Below are 19,131 nucleotides of genomic sequence, written 5' to 3'. Positions count from 1 at the left end.
AAATTATGGCAATGGTTGACTGTAGTATATGAAAAAATTTCCATAAGATTATTCTTGGAATTGTTGTATATAAAAGTATTTCCTTAGGATTGTTCTGTGACTATTGCCCCACCTAGCCCTTCCAGGTGGGGCGCTGTGGAGTTGGCAATAAATAGCTTCATGGACAGGGGAGAGGGGTCCTTTTGCGAAAGCTGCAGGCTGCAAGAGGATTCTCTCGCTCTCTTTGCCCAATCTTTTACACCCTATCCTTCTTGTCTGTGTGGATTATTATTTGCTGCAGATAAATATTACCAAGGTCTCCCTCCGGAAGGGGACAAGGGGATGGAAAGTAATTTCTCATTCTGGGGACTGTTCTTGGATTCACAAATACCCAACAAAGGATTTAACAGCCAAGATAATTTACAGTTGACAAACTATAACTTATGAGTTTGTTTGGTCCTGGTATTGGTCCCAATGCCTATTTTGTTATTTTGTTGTTGTTTTTGTTTGTTTGGGGTACCACCTGGTCATGTTCAGGGATTACGATTGGGGCAGTGTTTGAAGTACCATATGGTATCCAGGATCAAATCCAATTTTCCAATACTTGCTTTTAATCACTTTGTGCCCAAGGACAACTTCACTTTTTTTTTGTTTGTTTTTTGTTTTTTGGGGTCACACCTGGCAGCACTCAGAGATTACTCCTGGCTCTATGCTCAGAAATTACTTCTGGCAAGCTCTGGGGACCATATGGGATACTGGGATTCGAGCCATCATCCTTCTGCATTCAAGGTAAACATACTTACCTCCATGCTATCTCTCCGGCCCCAACTTTACAATTTTTAATTGTTAAGTTTTAAAAGATGAAAACTTCATAGTTCATGAAAATTACATAAATTTCAAATCACTGTTCATAAACTTTTGGAACATAGTGACACACCATTATTTATGTCATCTATAGTTGCTTCAGACCACAACGGCGTAGATGAGTTTTAATCAAAACTAAAAAAAACAGCAAAGTCAAAAAAAAATGTCATGCAGTGGTCCTCAAACTATGGCCCGCGGGCCACATATTGTATTTGTGTCTGTTTTGTTTCTTCATTGCAAAATAAGATATATGCAGTGTGCATAAGAATTCGTTCATAAGTTTTGTTTTTACTATAGTCAGACCCTCCAATGGTCTGAGGGACAGTGAACTGGCCCCCTGTTTAAAAAGTTTGAGGACCCTGATTTACAGGCTAAGGTTTTCAATTTCTACTCTGTCTTTATTGTATTTAACATTACCACAGAAGTGTCATATAGCTATTTACATACTGAGAACATAGTAAGTCTGCTGTTTTAAAAATTTCCAATACAAAACTGGGAAAACCTAAGTATCAAATAATAAAAATAATAAAATAATAATAATAAAAAAATTGATGGGATTAGTCATAGAACACTATACAGCTATTAAAAACAATAAGGTAAATAAATATTAATGAGTTGGATCATAATCTCTCCATATGAGTAGACTGCATGTGTCTATGTATATATGTATATGTATATGTAATATAATTATGTACCATTTTTCTAGTGCTTTCGTTTTTATCAATGAGAATAGATGGGAACAAGAAAAAATTATTGTTCTGCTATTCATAATTTAAGAAAAAACATGAATTAGCTAAAATATTATTTTTGTGATTATGACATGTGATGTTCCTAAAATTAAAAGAATTATGCCCAATATGAAAGTCCTTAAAGCACTTAAGGTGCTCTGGCTTTGGATACCAGTTGCTATTTAAATACTGCTAAGTCAAAGGACTATGTTCACTATCGGAAACCTCTCCCAGCTTGAGAGCTATCTGCTAAATTCAAGTGCAGAGTGCACTGGTCGCCTCTGCCTTGGACCTTCTAGTTTAGCTCTTTGGTTTCTGGGCTGGAGAGTCAAAAGTACCTGTTTTCTTCCCCTAAGACATTAGAATCTTCAGCCTGGCTAAGAGCAACACGATCACAGAGGTTGTCTCTGACCACTTGGGGGTGTCAGTGTCCAAGCTTTGCCCCAAGCTCCTATGTCCATAGAACAGAGAACGCCTGCCTACCTTCTGGCTGCTGTGGTTGCTGTGGTGGCTGTTGTGGCTGTTGTTGTGGTTGCTGCTGCTGTTGTTGCTGCTGTGGCTGCTGTTGTTGCTGCTGCTGCTGCTGAGGTTGCTGCTGCTGCTCGAGTTGCTTCTTCCTTTTCGCTTCTAAAACCGGATTCTCATACTGGGTCTTCCTGTTGATGTGGCTGGAGCAGAAAGCAGAAGGTAATTCCATTAGAGAACATTTCATAGCACAAGCAAGATGCCGATCCAATGAGGTCCTTCAATATCACAGCAAAGTTGGAGCTTCAGGTATTGATCATCTCGTGTCAGAATGCAGTGTGAGAAAATGGGAATAAGAGTGAATCCCTAGTCTAATATCTAATCAAAACAAAAATGAGCAAAACAAAAATGCACACATGAACACACGGACACACACACACACAGTATTTTTTGCCCCCCCCCCCTGTTTTGTTTTGTTTTTTTTTTTTGCTTTGGGCCACACCTGGCAATACTCAGGGGTATTCCTGGCTTTGAACTCCAGAATCACTCCTGATGGTGCTTGGGGGAACATAGGGGATACCAGGAATTGAACTCCTGTAATACTGGTTTGAAGATGGGGCCAGAGCAGTAGTACAATGGGTAGGCACTTGCCTTGTATTTAGCTGACCTAAATTCAATCCCTGGCACCCTATATGGTCCCTCAAGCACCATCAGGAGTGATCCCTGAGTGCAGAGTCAGAAGTAAGCCCTGAGTACTGCTGGGTGTGGCCCCCAAACAAACAAACAACATATATTGGTTTGCAACTGCTGATCACTGGTTCAATTTGGGTCTATTGGGACCTGAGAGATAGCATGGAGGTAAGGTGTTTGCCTTTCGAGCAGAAGGATGGTGGTTCGAATCCTGGCACCCCATATGGTCATGTGTTCCCCCCCACCCCCTCCACCCCCCGTGTGCCTGCCAGGGGCGATTTCTGAGCATAAAGCCGGGAGTAATCCCTGAACGCTGCCAGGTATAAACCAAAAACCAAAAAAAAAAAATAAAAATAAAAATAAAAATAATAATTGTTTACATGTAAATGACAGTGATTTCAAGCCACCAGACCAGTGTCATTCTATAGTTATAAGAAGTTTGAAAAAAATGCTACTGATCTATAACACATATATAATGTCAGAACTGCTGTGTAATTTCCTACAGGAGAATTCACAAAAGCATAAGCATTTACTCAAAGTTAAAAACAAGAACTCCACCAACATCTGTCAACCATTTTGATCAATAGACATGGAACTAGAATTAAAAATATAAGCCTCAGGCTATAAAAACTTCAAATGCAGCTAGCCTAAGCAAATGTAATGTGTTCAAAGAACAAAGGCCCAGATACTTCCGATGGCTCCATATCTAATCAGGCCAGACTACGACAAAAATGCACACAGACACATATAGAAGCACGCACACATATTCAAATATGTATGTGGTTTGTGTTTTTTTTTTTGTTTGTTTTGCTTTCAAATTACACCTGGTAATGCGCAGGAGATACTCCTGGAAACAACAGGAAACATTCCTGTTGCGGTCAGGGAACCATATGGGATGCTGGGGATTGAATCAGGCTAGGCTCTTTGTTAGGCAAGCACCCTCCCTACTGTATTATGGCTCTAGTCCCAAGTCTGTGTGTTTTCTTGCCTTGGCCTTAGCTATTATAGTATAAACAGGTGTCCCTAAATACATCAGGCTTACTTCTATTAGTGCACATATTTTCCATCAAAATCATATTCACAGAAGTTTACAAGCATACCTATTATGTGATTTAAAAATTGAGTATTTGAGGAGGGAGGAGCCACACCTGGCAGTGCTCAAGGGCTTACTCCTGGCTCTGTACCCAGGAAAAACTGCTGGTGGCGCTTGGGCAATCATATGTGATGTCAGGGATTGAACCCAGGTCAGCTGTGTGCAAGGCAAGTGCTTATCCACTGTACTATTGCTCCAGCTCAGAAATTAAAATATTTTTTATTACACACTTCTACAAAGGCAGCCTTGTCAAATAAGGTAGATAAACTGATTATCCTTAATTCTTATTAAGGCCTACTTTTGTTTTTGTTTGTTTTTTTTTTTTGGGGGGGGGTCACACCCAGCCGCGTTCAGAGGTTACTCCTGGCTCTACGCTCAGAAAGCACTCCTGGCAGGCATGGGGAGAAGGGGGTTTTTTTTGGGGGGAAACCATATGGGATGCTGGGATTCAAACCACCATCCGTCTGGGATGGGCTGCGCTATCTCTCCGGCCCTGAGGCCTACTTTTTTATTTACTAATTCCTTTTTTGCTTGTTTTGTTTTTGGGCCTCGCTCAGTGATTCTCAGGGGTTAATTATGGCTCTGCCCTCAGAAATCATTCCTGGCAGGCTTGGAGAACCATATGGGATGCCGGGATTTGAACCACCATCGTCCTGGATCAGCAAGGCAAATGCCCTATTGATGTGTTATCTCTCTGGACCCTATTTACTAACTCTTGAAAGCAATTTCTTTCCATTAAATAGTCTAATATGTATAGGCATATGGATCTGAAACAAAAACACTGGATGGGAAACAGTGTGGAAAGGTAATAGCTTGTCTCTCCCTAACCAAGACCCGTCCTTCAAATTGACATCATTTTCTCCCTTTCTCATAATGTACCAGTCAGTGGCAGAGGGGCTCAAATTAGCCCTTAACAGGCTAGAGGCCCTCTGTATCTATGCAAGGCATAGATGAAACTGTATTTTTATGAAGGTCTTGAGAAATGACTGAGCTTGTCTTTCTAATGTTCCATATCACCTCCATTCCATCTTGTTAGGCAAAAAGAGGCAATGTGAGTATTTGCCAAGGACACATGCTCTATATTATTCATCATTTTTACAATAAGATACTGAGCATTTTATAGTCTGGCATTTTTGCATCATATGTTCTTATCACCAGGGCATTATACAAATGACTTTTCATTGCCAGCAGTATGAAGGCTAGAAAGCATGCCAGTTATCTTCATTGTGGTAGGAAGTATTATGACGACAGAACATTTAGATGACATTTGTTTCTTTCAAAGGACCATTTGTTAGTTACTTCTCTTCTTTCTCAGAGGAAATACATATTTTTTCAATGTTAAATCTCTTGGACTTTTTTATGTTCTTAGTCTCATCCTACAATAGAGGGTTTTGATGAAAAGACAAAATGTATAGCCTATTCTAGAATAAAAGACATGTAATGAGGTCATGATGAGGGCTTCAGACTCTTAAAAAATGACAAACAGAGCTGAGGATATGAATATGGCTGAAGTGACAGAATACAGAGCTTGCAGACGTGAGATCCTAGTTTGATCACAGTTAATGCATTGGCCACCAACACCCCAATCCTACCCTTTAGCAATGCCCTCACAAAGAAAGAGAAAAAGGAAAAAAGCAGACCTATGTATGGTTCTTAGGTAAGAAAGAAGCTGCACAAAGGCAAACAAGATCTAACAACTTAGGTTAGCTTTCAATTTTCTAAATCTTGGCCAAATGTCATGCATTGTTAAATGTGTCTCAGTCTTTCTTTTATTTTGATTTAAAAATGATTTTTGGCTTTGTACTCAGAGTTTACTCTTGCCTCTGTGCTCAGGGGTCACTCTTAGAGGGCCCCAGGGACCATATGTGGTGTGGGATTGAACCCAGGTTAGCAGTTTAGTCTTTTAGAACATCTAAATCAACAAAAATAAATAATCCTGATTAGTTCAAACCTGAGTAAGGGAAGAACTAGGTAAAACTGGTTTCCTCTTTTTTCTTAAATTTTTATTGTGACCAAAGTGCATTACAAAACTTTCACTGCATCATTTATGGTACATAGTGACAATGAATGAGGGGCATTCCCACCACCAGTGCTGTCCTCCCTCCACCCCTGTTCCCAATATGCATCCCATATCTCCCTCCTTTACCCCCCAGAATGCTAGTGCAACTGGTCTCCACTTTACAGCTTGTTGTAGATTGAGCATCCATTCCACCGTCATTGGAGATAAAAAGGATAAGTAAAAAGGGAGAAAAAAAAAGAAAGAAAAAAAAAGAAAGAAAAAAAAAAGGAAAATGGAAGAAAAAAGAAAAAAATGGACCCGGCAAATAAAAATAAAAATAAATCTCTAAATAATAACCATAAGAGTGAAAAAAAAAAAAATGAGAAAAGTGGAAAGAAAAAAGAGAAATAAAATAAAGTCAAAAACTAACAAATCAAATCAAAACAAGAAAAAGTATGGGTGCTGGAGTGCAGGGTTTGGCGTTCCCCCCCACTTTTTTTGTGGTTTTCCTCTTAATGATAAGCAACATACTGAATTACTGAATGCTTTACTCATAATTCATTCACATAACATTTACTACCTGTCACATGTCAGGACTTTATTAGGCTTTAATGATACAGATAAATAAGATACAAATTCTGCCTGCCTCATAAATTACATTATATCACTTATTCACTATAGATTCATTGAATATTTTCTCATAACATAAATATGGTCATTGTATATTACCAGTATATTATTATATTTAGTCTGTAGTTATGATTTTGGTGAGCATAACGTTCATGAAAAGAAGGTCTGACTAAAATGTAGATGATGGGCACTTACCTACATAGTAGATACCATAGACAGGTCTTCAATCTTTTCCCAGCCAGCAGGCAGTTCTGAAAAACAAAAGAACATTTAGAGCAAGAATAGCACATTGTTGAAAAGCTTATGGATTTATAAACAACTAAGTGGGGCAAAAAGAAATTCATAAAAATGTCTTAAATCTAATTAAAATGGTATTTTCCTAACTGAGAACAAACAAAAAAAAAGGGTTTAAAATTTGATCAACTATATTTTACTACATGGAGATCAATTCTTTATTGATATCTCGTGCATGCAAATGAAAGTTAATAAAATGCAGTCCCAGGTGCCTTTATTCTAACTCAACTATTAAATTAGATTTTAATAGAAATAATTTAAACAAGCTTTGAATAACTACTTTGGCATCTTAAATACAGTTTTCTTGTTAGGTTACCTTATCATACAAGTACAAAAATGGATGAAAGGTATTTCCTTTTATTTTCAACACAAAATGCATTTGGGTTCTCCTTGCCAAAAATTAAAATTGCATCTTATTTTCTCCAGTTCCTAATTAAAATGGTACTAAATACAAATGCCCACAGGAATTAGGTTCCCCACATCAATTCCTCAACTACTGTATTTGAACAGGCCCATCTTTATCAGCACAATGCGGCTGCAGCAAAGATGGAGATCCAACTTACAAGAAGTAAAAAATTTACATCTTTAAGAGGTTGTGAATGCCATTCTGCCCACTTGGATTTTTCCTAAGGATGCATATCAAAAGCCTGACATTATATTAACTAGGTAATAGTGGGAAATAACATGAACAGATTGAGGGAACTTAACTTGAATGAAAGGTTGTGTTTTGTGTCATTAACCAATAATTTCAGCTGAGAAACTTTACTATGATGATATAACCCACAGCTAAAGTGAGGTTGTATAATATCGTACTTCAGATGGAATCATCATTATCCCCAGAAGTAACTATTAAGATGAAATTGAATAGAATATTATAAACACTTGAAATATCAGTTACCTAGAAATACAACTATATTTTAAAAATAAAAACAAGGAATCCTCTGGTTACTATTTTCAAATAGTGACCATTTCATTAGAATATGGGGCTTCGATGCCCCATATTCTTGCATGCCACAAAAATTTCACACTGAAAATGAGTCTCAGGCGAGTGCACACACACGCCTAATTACTCAAAGTTTATGTTTTGTTGGGATTTGGCTGCACATCAAGAGACATTAAATTAATGTCTCTTTTTGCTCCACATGCTATTTGTTTGCAAACAAAAAGACAGGTTTCCCCCCCGTTTCTTTCTAGTTAAAAAACACCCAGCAGGTTTTAAAGAAAGAAATCTTTTGAATTCTGGGAGACATAAGCTACTAAAATGCAAGACAGGTTCAACAGGCAGATGTTGATACAACTTGGCATTTTCATATGCTGGGTCTTGGAGATGGATGCAAATCAAATGCCTGGGAAATGGTTTCCCCTTACAACAGTGAAAATTACCATTTAAATGAAAATAAAACCAGGAAAATATTTTCAAAGTGTTGGGAAAGGGAAAATTAAAAAAATGCAAATAGGATCTGCTCCGGCAAGGGGCAGGAGAGTGGCACGTGAGAGGGGTTCAAGTGATGTTTGAAGTAAATCTCTTTACAGGAGTGCAGAGCCAAAAGTAAACCCAGTGTGGCCCAAACACCAGCAAACAAATAAATCTCTTCCCAAAAAATCTGTCACCTTTAGTCATCTGATTATCTTCAGATTTAAATTAAAAAATAAAATAAAATAAAAATATAGGGAAATGGAAAGAATTAATTCACTGAATTGCTCTTTTTGCCAAACCTCTGTGTGTGTGTGTACAGTCTGCCTGATGGTGTGGTAACCATAGAGCCCTACTTGAGCCGAAATTCAAATCCTACAGGGTAAGTAAAGCTTGGATGGAGAGTTGAGAGTGGGTGCAAAAGCAACCCTGTTTGATTTCTGTACTGTTTGCCTTGTCAACAACTAAAAATCTAAGAGTTGAGAAATAAATTCGGTCAATTCTTAGTTCTGGAAATTTATAAATTTAAACACTTCTTTTGGAACACATTAGCCAACTCCAGAAATTTTCCAGTTTTTCAAGCTAAAACTCATTTTAAATTGAAAAGATAGATTTCTCACTTCCAATGTGGTGATTAACTTAATAATAGGAATTAGTCTTTGAATGCTTAAAATAGAAATGGGTCATTGATTTAAAAAGGGAACATGTTTGTCCTCAAATTTACCATTTGGTTCTAAAAAAACTAAAAATGGTAGAAAATACTTCAGCCCAAAATACTGATGATACTTTACTTTTCCTTTCTTTCTTTCTTTCTTTCTTCTCTTTTCTTCTTTCTTTCTTTCTTTCTTTCTTTTCTTTCTTTCTTTCTTTCTTCTCTTTTCTTCTTTCTTTTTTCTTTTTTCTTTCCTTTCTTTTTCTTTCTTTCTTTCTTCTTTCTTTCTTTCTTCTTTCTTTCTTTCTTTCTTTCTTTCTTTCTTTCTTCTTTCTCTTTCTTTCTCTTCCTTCCTTTCCTTCCTTCCTTCCTTCCTTCTTCCTTCCTTCTTTTTTCTTTTCTTTTTTCTTTTCTTTCTTTTCTTTCTTTCTTTCTTTCTTCTTTCTTTCTTTCTTTCTTTTTTCTTTTCTTTTTTTCTTTCTTTCTTTCTTTCTTTTCTTTCTTTCTTTTCTTTTTTTTTCTTTCTTTCTTTCTTTCTTTCTTTCTTCTTTCTTTCTTTCTTTCTTTCTTTCTTTCTTCTTTCTTTCTTTCTTTCTTTCTTCTTTCTTTCTTTCTTTCTTTCTTTCTTTCTTCTTTCTCTCTCTCTCTTTCTTTCTCTTCTCTTTCTTTTTTCTTTTCTTTTCTTCTTCTCTTCTCTTCTCTTCTTTTCTTTTCTTCTTTTTTTCTTTTCAATTCCCTCTTCCAATCCCCTTTTACCTTCATTGCTGATGTAGTGATGAACAGGGGACTGTGGTACTGTGACCAGGGCTTGCTCTTCTTATTGAAGTATAGCTGAGTTATAGCTGTGGTGTTTGCCAGGGGATGCTGAAGTGCTTACAAATATGCTTGTCAAGGATAGCACTTCCTTGCCACAATGCTCAGATACCTTTTTAGAGGCAGTGGTTATTGAAGGTCATGCCTCTTTATTGAGGTACTTGGCACATCTGGCTGCTACACAGCTAGAAATCACTGTGAACTGTGGCACAGAGACAAAAGAACACCAGCACCAAAAACTGAGTTCCCCAGGTCATACTCAGAGCATGGGGAACACCAGGATTTGAAATCATGGCCATGCCTCTGCGAGACAGATGCTCTGAGTTCACATATTACTTTACTTCCACTTTTTTTGGGGGGGGCAGGGTGAATGTGAAGAGTTTGGGCCACATTCCATGATGCTCAGGGATTACTCCTGTTTGTGCACTCAGGAATCATTTCTAGCAGTGCTTGGGAGACCATATGGGATGCTGGGGATCACACCTGGGTTGGCACCATGCAAGGCAAATACCCTACTGGTGTACTGTTGATCTAGCCCAAGAGCCTTTGCTTCTTACACACACACACACACACACACACACACACACACACACACAACGGGCCAGAGAGACAGTATAGGGAATAGGATGCTTGCCTTACAAACAACCAATCTAAGTGTCATCTCCAGCATTCCCTATAGGTCCTCCAAGCACCATCAAGAGTGGTTCTTGATTGCAGAGCCAAGAATAACCCCTGAGCATTGCTGAGTTTGGCCCAAAAAAACAAAAAATAAGGAAGAAAAAAAAATTAGGCCAGACTACATAGCCACTCAGATTCCAGATGGCTAATAACTTTCTCATTTTTAAAAATTAAGTTTTATTTTTTGAGCTACAGACTCAGGGTCTTCTCTAGACTCAGTGCTCAGGAGTCACTTCTGGCAGTGCTCAGAGAACCATGCAGTGCCAGGAATCAAACTCAGGCTTCCTACACACAAATCCTATGTTCTAGCCCATAGCACCACCTCTCTAGCTTGGCTGAGAACTAATGGGGGACCAACTTTAACTATAACATCTGATAGGTCTCATTTGAGGCTAGTTACTTAGCATCCCAGATTGCATCTTTCTCCTGTATTTACCTCTTAGGCTTTCGAGGGACTGAAAGAGGATGCTAATAAATCATTTTGCACAGCACTGGGCACATATGTTCAGCAAATAGCACCTGTCTCAGAAAGCCCCATTGGAACAGACCATATGAATTTCCTGCTTGTTATTCCTGTCTCTGAAAATCGCCTGCTGTATTATTAGCACAGAAGTCAGTAAGGAACAGTCGAGTGGTAGATATTTGTTTCAGAAGATATATCAGGACACAGATTCAAAATCGGGTTCAAATTTAGAGATAAAGTTCCAAACTGTAATGTAATTTTAGAAGTTAACTACCTTGGCTAGATGACTGTTCTATGTCTATAACAAATAAAGGTTCTGATATATTTTTTTAGACAATGGGCAATCTCTACTGAAGATGTGATCAATCCTGTAAACCCAAAGTGCATAACAGAGCTACTGACCCAATTCAAATAATTAAGTTCAGAAATGACTAGTGTATGGGTCCAGAGCAATAATACAGTGGGTAGGGCCTCTGCCTTGCATGCAGCCAACCTGGATTCGATCACCAGCATCCCATATGGTCCCTGAATACCACCAGGAGTGATATCCACCAAGTATGGCCACAACAACAACAACAACAACAACAACAAAAATAAGCAAAAAAAAAAAAACAAAAAAAAAAACCTCGGAGTGACAACTGTATAATCAAATGACCTATGTCAAATACTCTAGCCAAATATTCCCATGTCTCTGAGGTAGATTATAGAGAGGTGTCCTTGTCACACTTTGATGAACAACCAGGTTGCTACCTGACAGAAGCTATTGTTTGAAAGCAGGATCCTCTCACGAAGAAAAGAGGCAGAGAGCTTGACAACACAATCTAAAGTGAATGTAGCAAAAAGCTATGCATTATATATATATACACATATATATATGTATATATAACACTTTATACAGTGTACATGTGCAAATAGAAATCAATAGCCCCAGCTCTATTCTGCCTACACAGAGAAAACATTTAGATCAGGGGTCTCAAACTCAATTTACCTGGGGGCCGCAGGAGGAAAAGTCGGGGTGAGGCAGAATGGCATAAGGGATTTCACAAAAAAAAAAAAGTCCTCAAACATCATTATTAACAGTTTTAATTATTTCTTCTGAACATGAATAGAACATTGAGTGAAGATCATGAACAGTTCTGAACATGGCATCTTTTGCCTATTTCTTGGTGCCTGAGACTTGACAGCGCTTCTTCTCACAAATCTGAACCACATTTGGCTTTAGAGAGGAAGCAGTTGAGACCCTCAGTATGGCTTGAAGATGATCATCATTAAGTCTAGACCTGTACTTTGACTTATTGAAGTTCAATGTGGAGAATTACTTTTCACACAAATATGTGCTCCCAAAAAGGCACATGGTGCACTTGAACATTCGGGAAAGCTCAGGGAAGCTGGGGGGCAATTTTCTCAAAAATTGCCCATGCATGTCTGCTTTTCCACTAATCTCCCTGAACTTGGCTTTGAGATCAGAATTGCATTGCAGGTCACTGAGCTCCATTTGAAGCACAGGAGGGGCATCTTGCACATCAAAGGAAAAGGGGTCCACAAAAACTTGGAAAGTGGCTCTGTGCTTTTAGAAGTCTGCAAATCTGTGATCAAATTTCTTCTCTACTTTAAAAATAGTATCAACATATTTCTCACCACTGAATGGTATGCCTGCATCCACAAGTTCCTTGCATGCTGGGAAATGGCAAAGGTTTGTCTGAGAGAACTGGAATTTCCATAACACAAGTTTTGTGGAGAATGCCCTCACGTTGTCATAGGTAGCACTGATAAACTGCTCTGGGCCTTGTAACAACTTGTTTAGTACATTCAGCTTATGTGTGATGTCAACAAGAAAAGCTAAGTCCATGAGCCATTTGTGATCACTGAACTCAAAAACAGCATTCCCATCCTTCTCCCTGAAGGCTTTCACTTCTCTCAACTCAAAAAATCTTTTCAGGACATTTCCCCTGCTGAGCCAACATACCTCAGTGAAATAGAGCACATCTCCATATTCTGACTCCATTTCCTCTAAAAAAGCACGGAACCTCCTGTTCTTTAAGCCCCTGGATCTGATTTGGTTGATTCATTTCACAACAACAGACATAACATTGTCACACGGCAGGCATTTATTGCAAAGGGCCTGCTGATGGGTAATGCAGTGAAGAGCAGTGGCCTTCTCAACACCCTCCTCTTCAAGTTTTGTTTTAACAAGTGCCACCAGTCCATTTTTCCTCCCTGTCATCGATGGCACTCCATTGGTTATTATTCCAACAAGCCTCTTCCATGGCAAACCTGCATTCTCAATGGCATCACACAGATGCTGAAATATCTCATTAGAGGTGGTCTGGCAATGCATTGGAATTATTGTGAGCAGTTCCTCTGTCAATTCAAAATTGCAATCAACACCACGGACATAAATTGTGAGCTGCGCAGTGTCTTTTATATCTGTGCCCTCGTCAAGAGCAACTGAGTATGCATCAAAACATTTGGCTTTCTCACACAGTTGATGATAAATGTCACTTGACATGTCAGAAATGCGCTCTGCCACAGTGTTGGCAGAAAGGCTGATTTTGCTAAACTGACCTTTCTTTTCCAGACAGATAATACTTGCAGCCTGTAACATGCATTTTTTTAAAACAAACTCTCCTGTGAGTGGTTTCTCTGCCTTAGCGATCATCTCACTAACCATGTAACTAGCTTTGACTGATGCAACATTCTCTTTGGTTGCTTTCTTGAAGAAATCTTGTTGCCTCATTAGACATGCTTTGAGACTGGCAACTCGCTGGGTTCTCTCATATCCTTGATATTTTGCACATTGTTCAGCATGTTTAGTTGAATAATGGCATTTCAAGTTGTATTCCTTGTGCACTGCAACTTTCTCTTGGCAAATAAGACATGTGGGGATGCCCCTGTGCTCAACAAAGAAATACTGCATCTCCCACTTTTCCAGAAATTGTCTGTGCTCCTCATTAATCTTTCTCTTCACTGTAGGCTTTGATGAAGTCATGATGAAGGTATGACAAAATTTAATTCTGTAATAAACTTCTCTCCCTTCTCTCCCTTAAGCCTCTGATAATGCAAGGGACAGCCGGCAGGAGCAGCGGAAATGACCTCTGCGTCATTATTCGCTTACCGAATATTCGCAATAAAAAAATCGCATTAGTAAGAAAAAAATCGCAAAAAATCGCATTAAACATTTGCATACCCCGAACGGAACTGCTTGGGGCATGCGAATGTTTAATGCAATTTTTTCTTACTAATGTGATTTTTATTGCAATTATTCAGTAAGCGAATAATCACGAATACTGCGATATTTGAAGACCAGCTATGGGCCACAAAATGTTGTATGGAGGGCCGCAAACGGCCCACAGGCCACGAGTTTGAGACCCCTGACTTAGATCCTTTCCATAGATACACATTTCTCCTCTGTTCCATACTATAAGCTAAAGGACAAGAAGGAAGTAATAGATGGGAATGAATGAGGGAAGTAGAAAGCCTGTCTCAAATACAGGCGGGGGGTGGGGGGGGCGAGTGGGGCATTGGTGATGGGAATGTCACACTGGTGAAGTGGGGTGTTCTTTATATGACTGAAACCCAACTACAATCATGTTTGTAATCAAATTGTATAAATAAAGACATTAATTAAAAAAAAAAAGAAGGAAGTGGCCAGAGAGATAGCATGGAGGTAAGGCGTTTGCCTTTCATGCAGAAGGTCACTGGTTCGAATCCTGGCATCCCATATGGTCCCCCGAGCCTGCCAGGAGCCATTTCTGAGCATAGAGCCAGGAGTAACCCCTGAGCGCTGCCGGGTGTGACCCAAAAACCAAAAACCAAAAAACCCAAAAAGAAAAAAAAAAGGACGTAATGAGCAGAAATAAAATTATACAAATGTGTGCTGGAACACAGTACAGTGGATAAGTGATTGACCCTGGGTTATATCCCTGACACCACATACATTCCTGAAGCTTGCCATTAGTAATCCCTGAGCATCAGGCCAGGAGTAAGCTCTGAATACAGTTGGATGTGGTCCAAATAAATAAATAAATAAATAAATAAACAAAAAAACCCACAACAAAACAAAAAAAAATACAAATACTAAAAACAACAATACATGGAGATTGTGGGAATATCAAAACACATTCCTATTAAATTTCCTCATAACCATTAAGGGAGTGCCTCTTTCAGCTCTTTTCTATAGATAAGAAAGGGAACTAAGAAAAGGTGAAGGTCTTGCCCAAACAAAGACAGGGAGCTAGATAGGATCTCACAGACAACAGCAGTAGTTCACTAAATGCTTCCCAGAATTATGTCTGTGACCATGAGAAGTGATAGTAGGAAGACAGTAAAGCTTTGTTAATTTTTTTCCAGATTAGGGAAGGTCCTGTGACATTACTATCCTGCAATATGGGAATAAGTAATACAGAAACTTCTTCCCAAAGTATGTCAAGTTTCAAATTTCCAGAGAAGCAAATAAGGTTACTATCTCGTGTTTAGCTGTGTTCTATTCACCAGATGATAGTCATCCACAAATACTACTAAAGGAGCAAACAACAGTTTATAATGTTTGGGCAAATTAAGGCACTCATTTATATATTTGAAAAACCAAATACTCCATTTTGAAAAATTATTCTTTTGTTTTGGGGGTCACACCTAGCAGTGCTCGGAGTTTACTGGTCACTCCTTGTTCAAGGATTATTCCTGATAGCCCTTGGGGAACTCTCTGTGGTGCCAGAGATTGAATTGGAGATTGGTTGTATACAAGACCAGCACTTTAAACCCTGTACTCTCTGTCTGTTCCCTTTAATTACTTTAATATCATGAGATTGATAATTTAAAAAATAAAACTAGTTTACAATTGTTTAATAAGAAAAATTAACCTCAGTTTATTCCCACCATAATGATCACAAGAACAACTTTTTCAAAATCTTCAAAATAGATCTATTTGGGTTAGAGAGATAATACAGTGTTAAGGCACTTGTGTTACATCTTGCCAACCTCAGTATCACATCTGGCCCCTAAATGTGGTTCAAGGCTAAGCGCAAAGCCAGGAATAGACCAAATAGATCTCTTACCAGTTACTGATCACTGCTGACATATCCATCAATTACAACAGAATGTGCCCCAAAGACTAAGAAAAATAGCAAAATTCTCTGATATATATCAGAGAATAAGATTTAGATAAGATTTTTTTTCTTATCTAAGTAACAAAAAATATTGAACAAAACTTATAATCTTTTTTTTTTTTTTGGTTTTTGGGCCACACCCGGCATTGCTCAGGGGTTACTCCTGGCTGTCTGCTCAGAAATAGCTCCTGGCAGGCATGGGGGACCACATGGGACACCGGGATTTGAACCAACTACCTTTGGTCCTGGATCGGCTGCTTGCAAGGCAAATGCCACTGTGCTATCTCTCCGGGCCCAAAACTTATAATCTTTTAAATATTTGAATTTTAATTTTCCAGTGAATCTCAAAATTGTTAATCTAATTCAATAATCTCTAGAAAGTTTCACTTACCTTGATATTAAAAATCCAGAAAGGAAAAGTGGTGTGAGCACTGGCTCACGAGTGAGACTTTGGATTGAATCTCAAGCATCTGCATAACCACTGAACCTCAATAGTTCAGGACCCAAGTTCTGCCTAGGTTGACTCCTATCCCTCTACTCCTATAGATACAATCTTCTACCTAAATATATCTGTGATCAATGTTCATTCAGCAGAAGCTTTCATGTTTAATTTGGCTGAACTTTTTTCCCAAGCTATCCCTATTTCAGTAAAACAAGAGACAAAATGTGAATTATTTGTAATACTGTTCAAAACAGAACATAAAATATTTAGCATAGAAGGAACCATGACTTAATACATTATAACAGCAAACGTAAAAATTTGGCATTATCTGATGATATTCATTATTTCTAATCCATAATATCTAAATAAGTCAAGACTTGATATACATTGATCTAAGGCTAAGTAACACATGTAATTAAGTTTTTATGGCATTCACTACAAATAATTACAAAGTCAGTTTGCATGTAAATTAATACATCATAATATCGCTTATTAACTATTCATTTATTATTTCAATTCTTCCTTTGTTTTTGGGTCAGACCTGGTAGTGTTCAGGGTTTACTTCTGGTTTTATGCTCAGGAATTATTACTGGCAGAGTTGCAATGGATCAAACTAGGGCCAGTGGCATCAAGGTAAATAACCTAACAGTTAAAATATCTCTCCAACCTATTACTGGAATTGTTTTATTATCACTCTAATTACAATTACTTAAATTAATCTGGCAGGTTGGCTGGTTTGTTTTGCCTTTAAATAACTATAGCTAACTATGTGGGACCAGTTTTAAAAGAATACAACTGACATGGGTAACATTAACCTCCAAAATTCTTTCTTTGAGGGGCTGGGCATACTAGGCTTTGCTCAGGTAAATTGGCCCTGTGGAAAGCAAGTGTCCTACCCACTTCCCTATCACTTCAGTCCATATTGCTAATATTTTCTTTATTCTCAATTTAGAAGACTATCTATCCCAATTTGTTAACTCCCATTCTTGCATCAATTTGCTCTAACCTTTTCTTTTTTGGACACAATTTACTAAAGCTCTGCATGATGCCTATAGTAAGACACATGAGTTGTAAAGATTGACCTTTCATGGATAAGCTAGAGTGAAAAGCATAATTGGAGAAGTGCAAACTGGCAAAATCAATGGATGAAGCAATTTCATTGGAGACAAAGCCATTCAGGGCAAGTCAGGCAGTGTGGATTGAAAGAGGTTTACCTAGTTCACTGTCCAGCTCCTCGGTGTGGACCCCTTCTTCTCCAAAGGAATAGCAGGAATGAGACAGAAAAGAGAGAAATATTCAGACACCAACACCAAGAAAGAGACTCCCCTCAGAAAAACAGCATCTAACATATTTACTTCATTTTGTCCTTACCTGCATTGTGGCTTAATTCATTGACTTGACTAGTAAATCTAAAACCACAGTGTAAATCACTAAATGGTAAGAGCTGATATTAGCAACATTAAGTATATGGCTCATTTCCTTGCATGTCAAAATAGGGGTTGACTGGTTATAAAAGATGAAAAATACCTTTGTGGTTTATGTGTTCTTGAGTGAGAAGTCACTTATTACAGACCTTATTTTGAGCAAACAAAGCTGTTAGACCTTTCAATATTAGTCCTTTGAATCCTTCAATAATCCTGTAATTGGTGAGGCAATTATACTCACAATTAAAGCATTACTTAAAAGTGATATTGCTGCCTAAAAAATAGATGGTGAGGTCAAATAGAAAACACAGTCTATATAATGAGCTACACTTTAATCCCTCAACAAGAGTCAGAGAGATGAACTGTGTCTGCTGTTCAAGGAAGCAAGGCTTAAAGGCCTCCCTGAAAAGTTTATTGGGAGGCAGAGTATAAAATACGATTTTATAAGATTTGGAAGCCATATAGCTTAGAAGTATTATAATGAAAATGCTCTCAATACTTTCAGTGCGCAAAACAAGTCAAGACCATTTCCATTCTAGACTGTTTCTTGGTATCAGTAAGATATTTTATTGCAGGACACATGCAGCAATTTCCCCAACTAAAGAACCAGTAGCCCCTCTGCTATAAGCTCTATAAATGCAGGAATCCAGTGTGTTTTACTAATGCAATAAGCCCTTGCCAGTGCAGGTTTTGGTACATGGCAGCTATTACATATTTCTCAAATGCTTGCATGTATGAGTGACAAATGAATCAATAATTTTTAGGAACCAAGAGGGGGCTTACCTAGCTTGTGAAGTTTTGATTCTAAAATTACCCAAAAGCCAACATTAAGAATTGGCCTTGGTATTGTTTCTTCAAAAAGTAATCAAATTTACATCAAATATTTAATAAAAAATGACCATTAGGATATGATATTTGGGGGCTTCATTCACTTTAATTATTTCCCCTTATTTCTGGTATTTACTGGGAACGTATAATATTCATGTTAATAACGAGACCTGCCATGTGCCAGTCACTGTACTAGGTGTCAGAGACACCAAAAAGAGCACAATCACTTTATAATCAGTCAGAGGCAGAGACAAGCCCAAAAAGCCCATATAAATGAAAATGACATTAAAACTGCCAAAAGTCCTCTAGAAGAAGGCATATAATCATCTAATCATACCTGGGGGCAAGGTCACAGGAAAAGTCCCTGAGCAGTAATCTGAAGGGCATGCAAAATTTAATGAAAAAGACTTGAGAATGAACAGTGACTAGATTTTAAGCTGCCCAACAGTAGGGCTTTTGGTTTGCTGTATTCATTGATAGGTGCACCTAGAGTGCACTTGACATGTAAAAGGACTTCTTCAATAACTCTTTGTGGAATGAAAGCATAGTCAAGCAGAGAGGACTGCACGT

The 19,131-nt window shown here is 38.1% G+C and overlaps 1 protein-coding gene across 1 annotated transcript in view; it reads right to left on the bottom strand.

Moving 5' to 3' along the window:
- The window catches only part of MAGI1 (membrane associated guanylate kinase, WW and PDZ domain containing 1), a 763,677-nt gene that overhangs the window by 93,121 nt on the left and 651,425 nt on the right, over window positions 1-19,131 (bottom strand). The window contains 4 exon segments of the mRNA XM_049777123.1: window positions 2,108-2,239; window positions 6,640-6,670; window positions 6,673-6,699; window positions 17,524-17,559. Coding sequence (XP_049633080.1) covers window positions 2,108-2,239; window positions 6,640-6,670; window positions 6,673-6,699; window positions 17,524-17,559 — 226 coding nt within the window.

This window comes from Suncus etruscus, chromosome 7 (assembly GCF_024139225.1).
Source record: "Suncus etruscus isolate mSunEtr1 chromosome 7, mSunEtr1.pri.cur, whole genome shotgun sequence".
NCBI classification, from domain to species: Eukaryota; Metazoa; Chordata; class Mammalia; order Eulipotyphla; family Soricidae; genus Suncus; species Suncus etruscus.
Note: the sequence above shows the minus strand (reverse complement) of the source record. Positions and strands in the feature narration are given on the sequence as shown.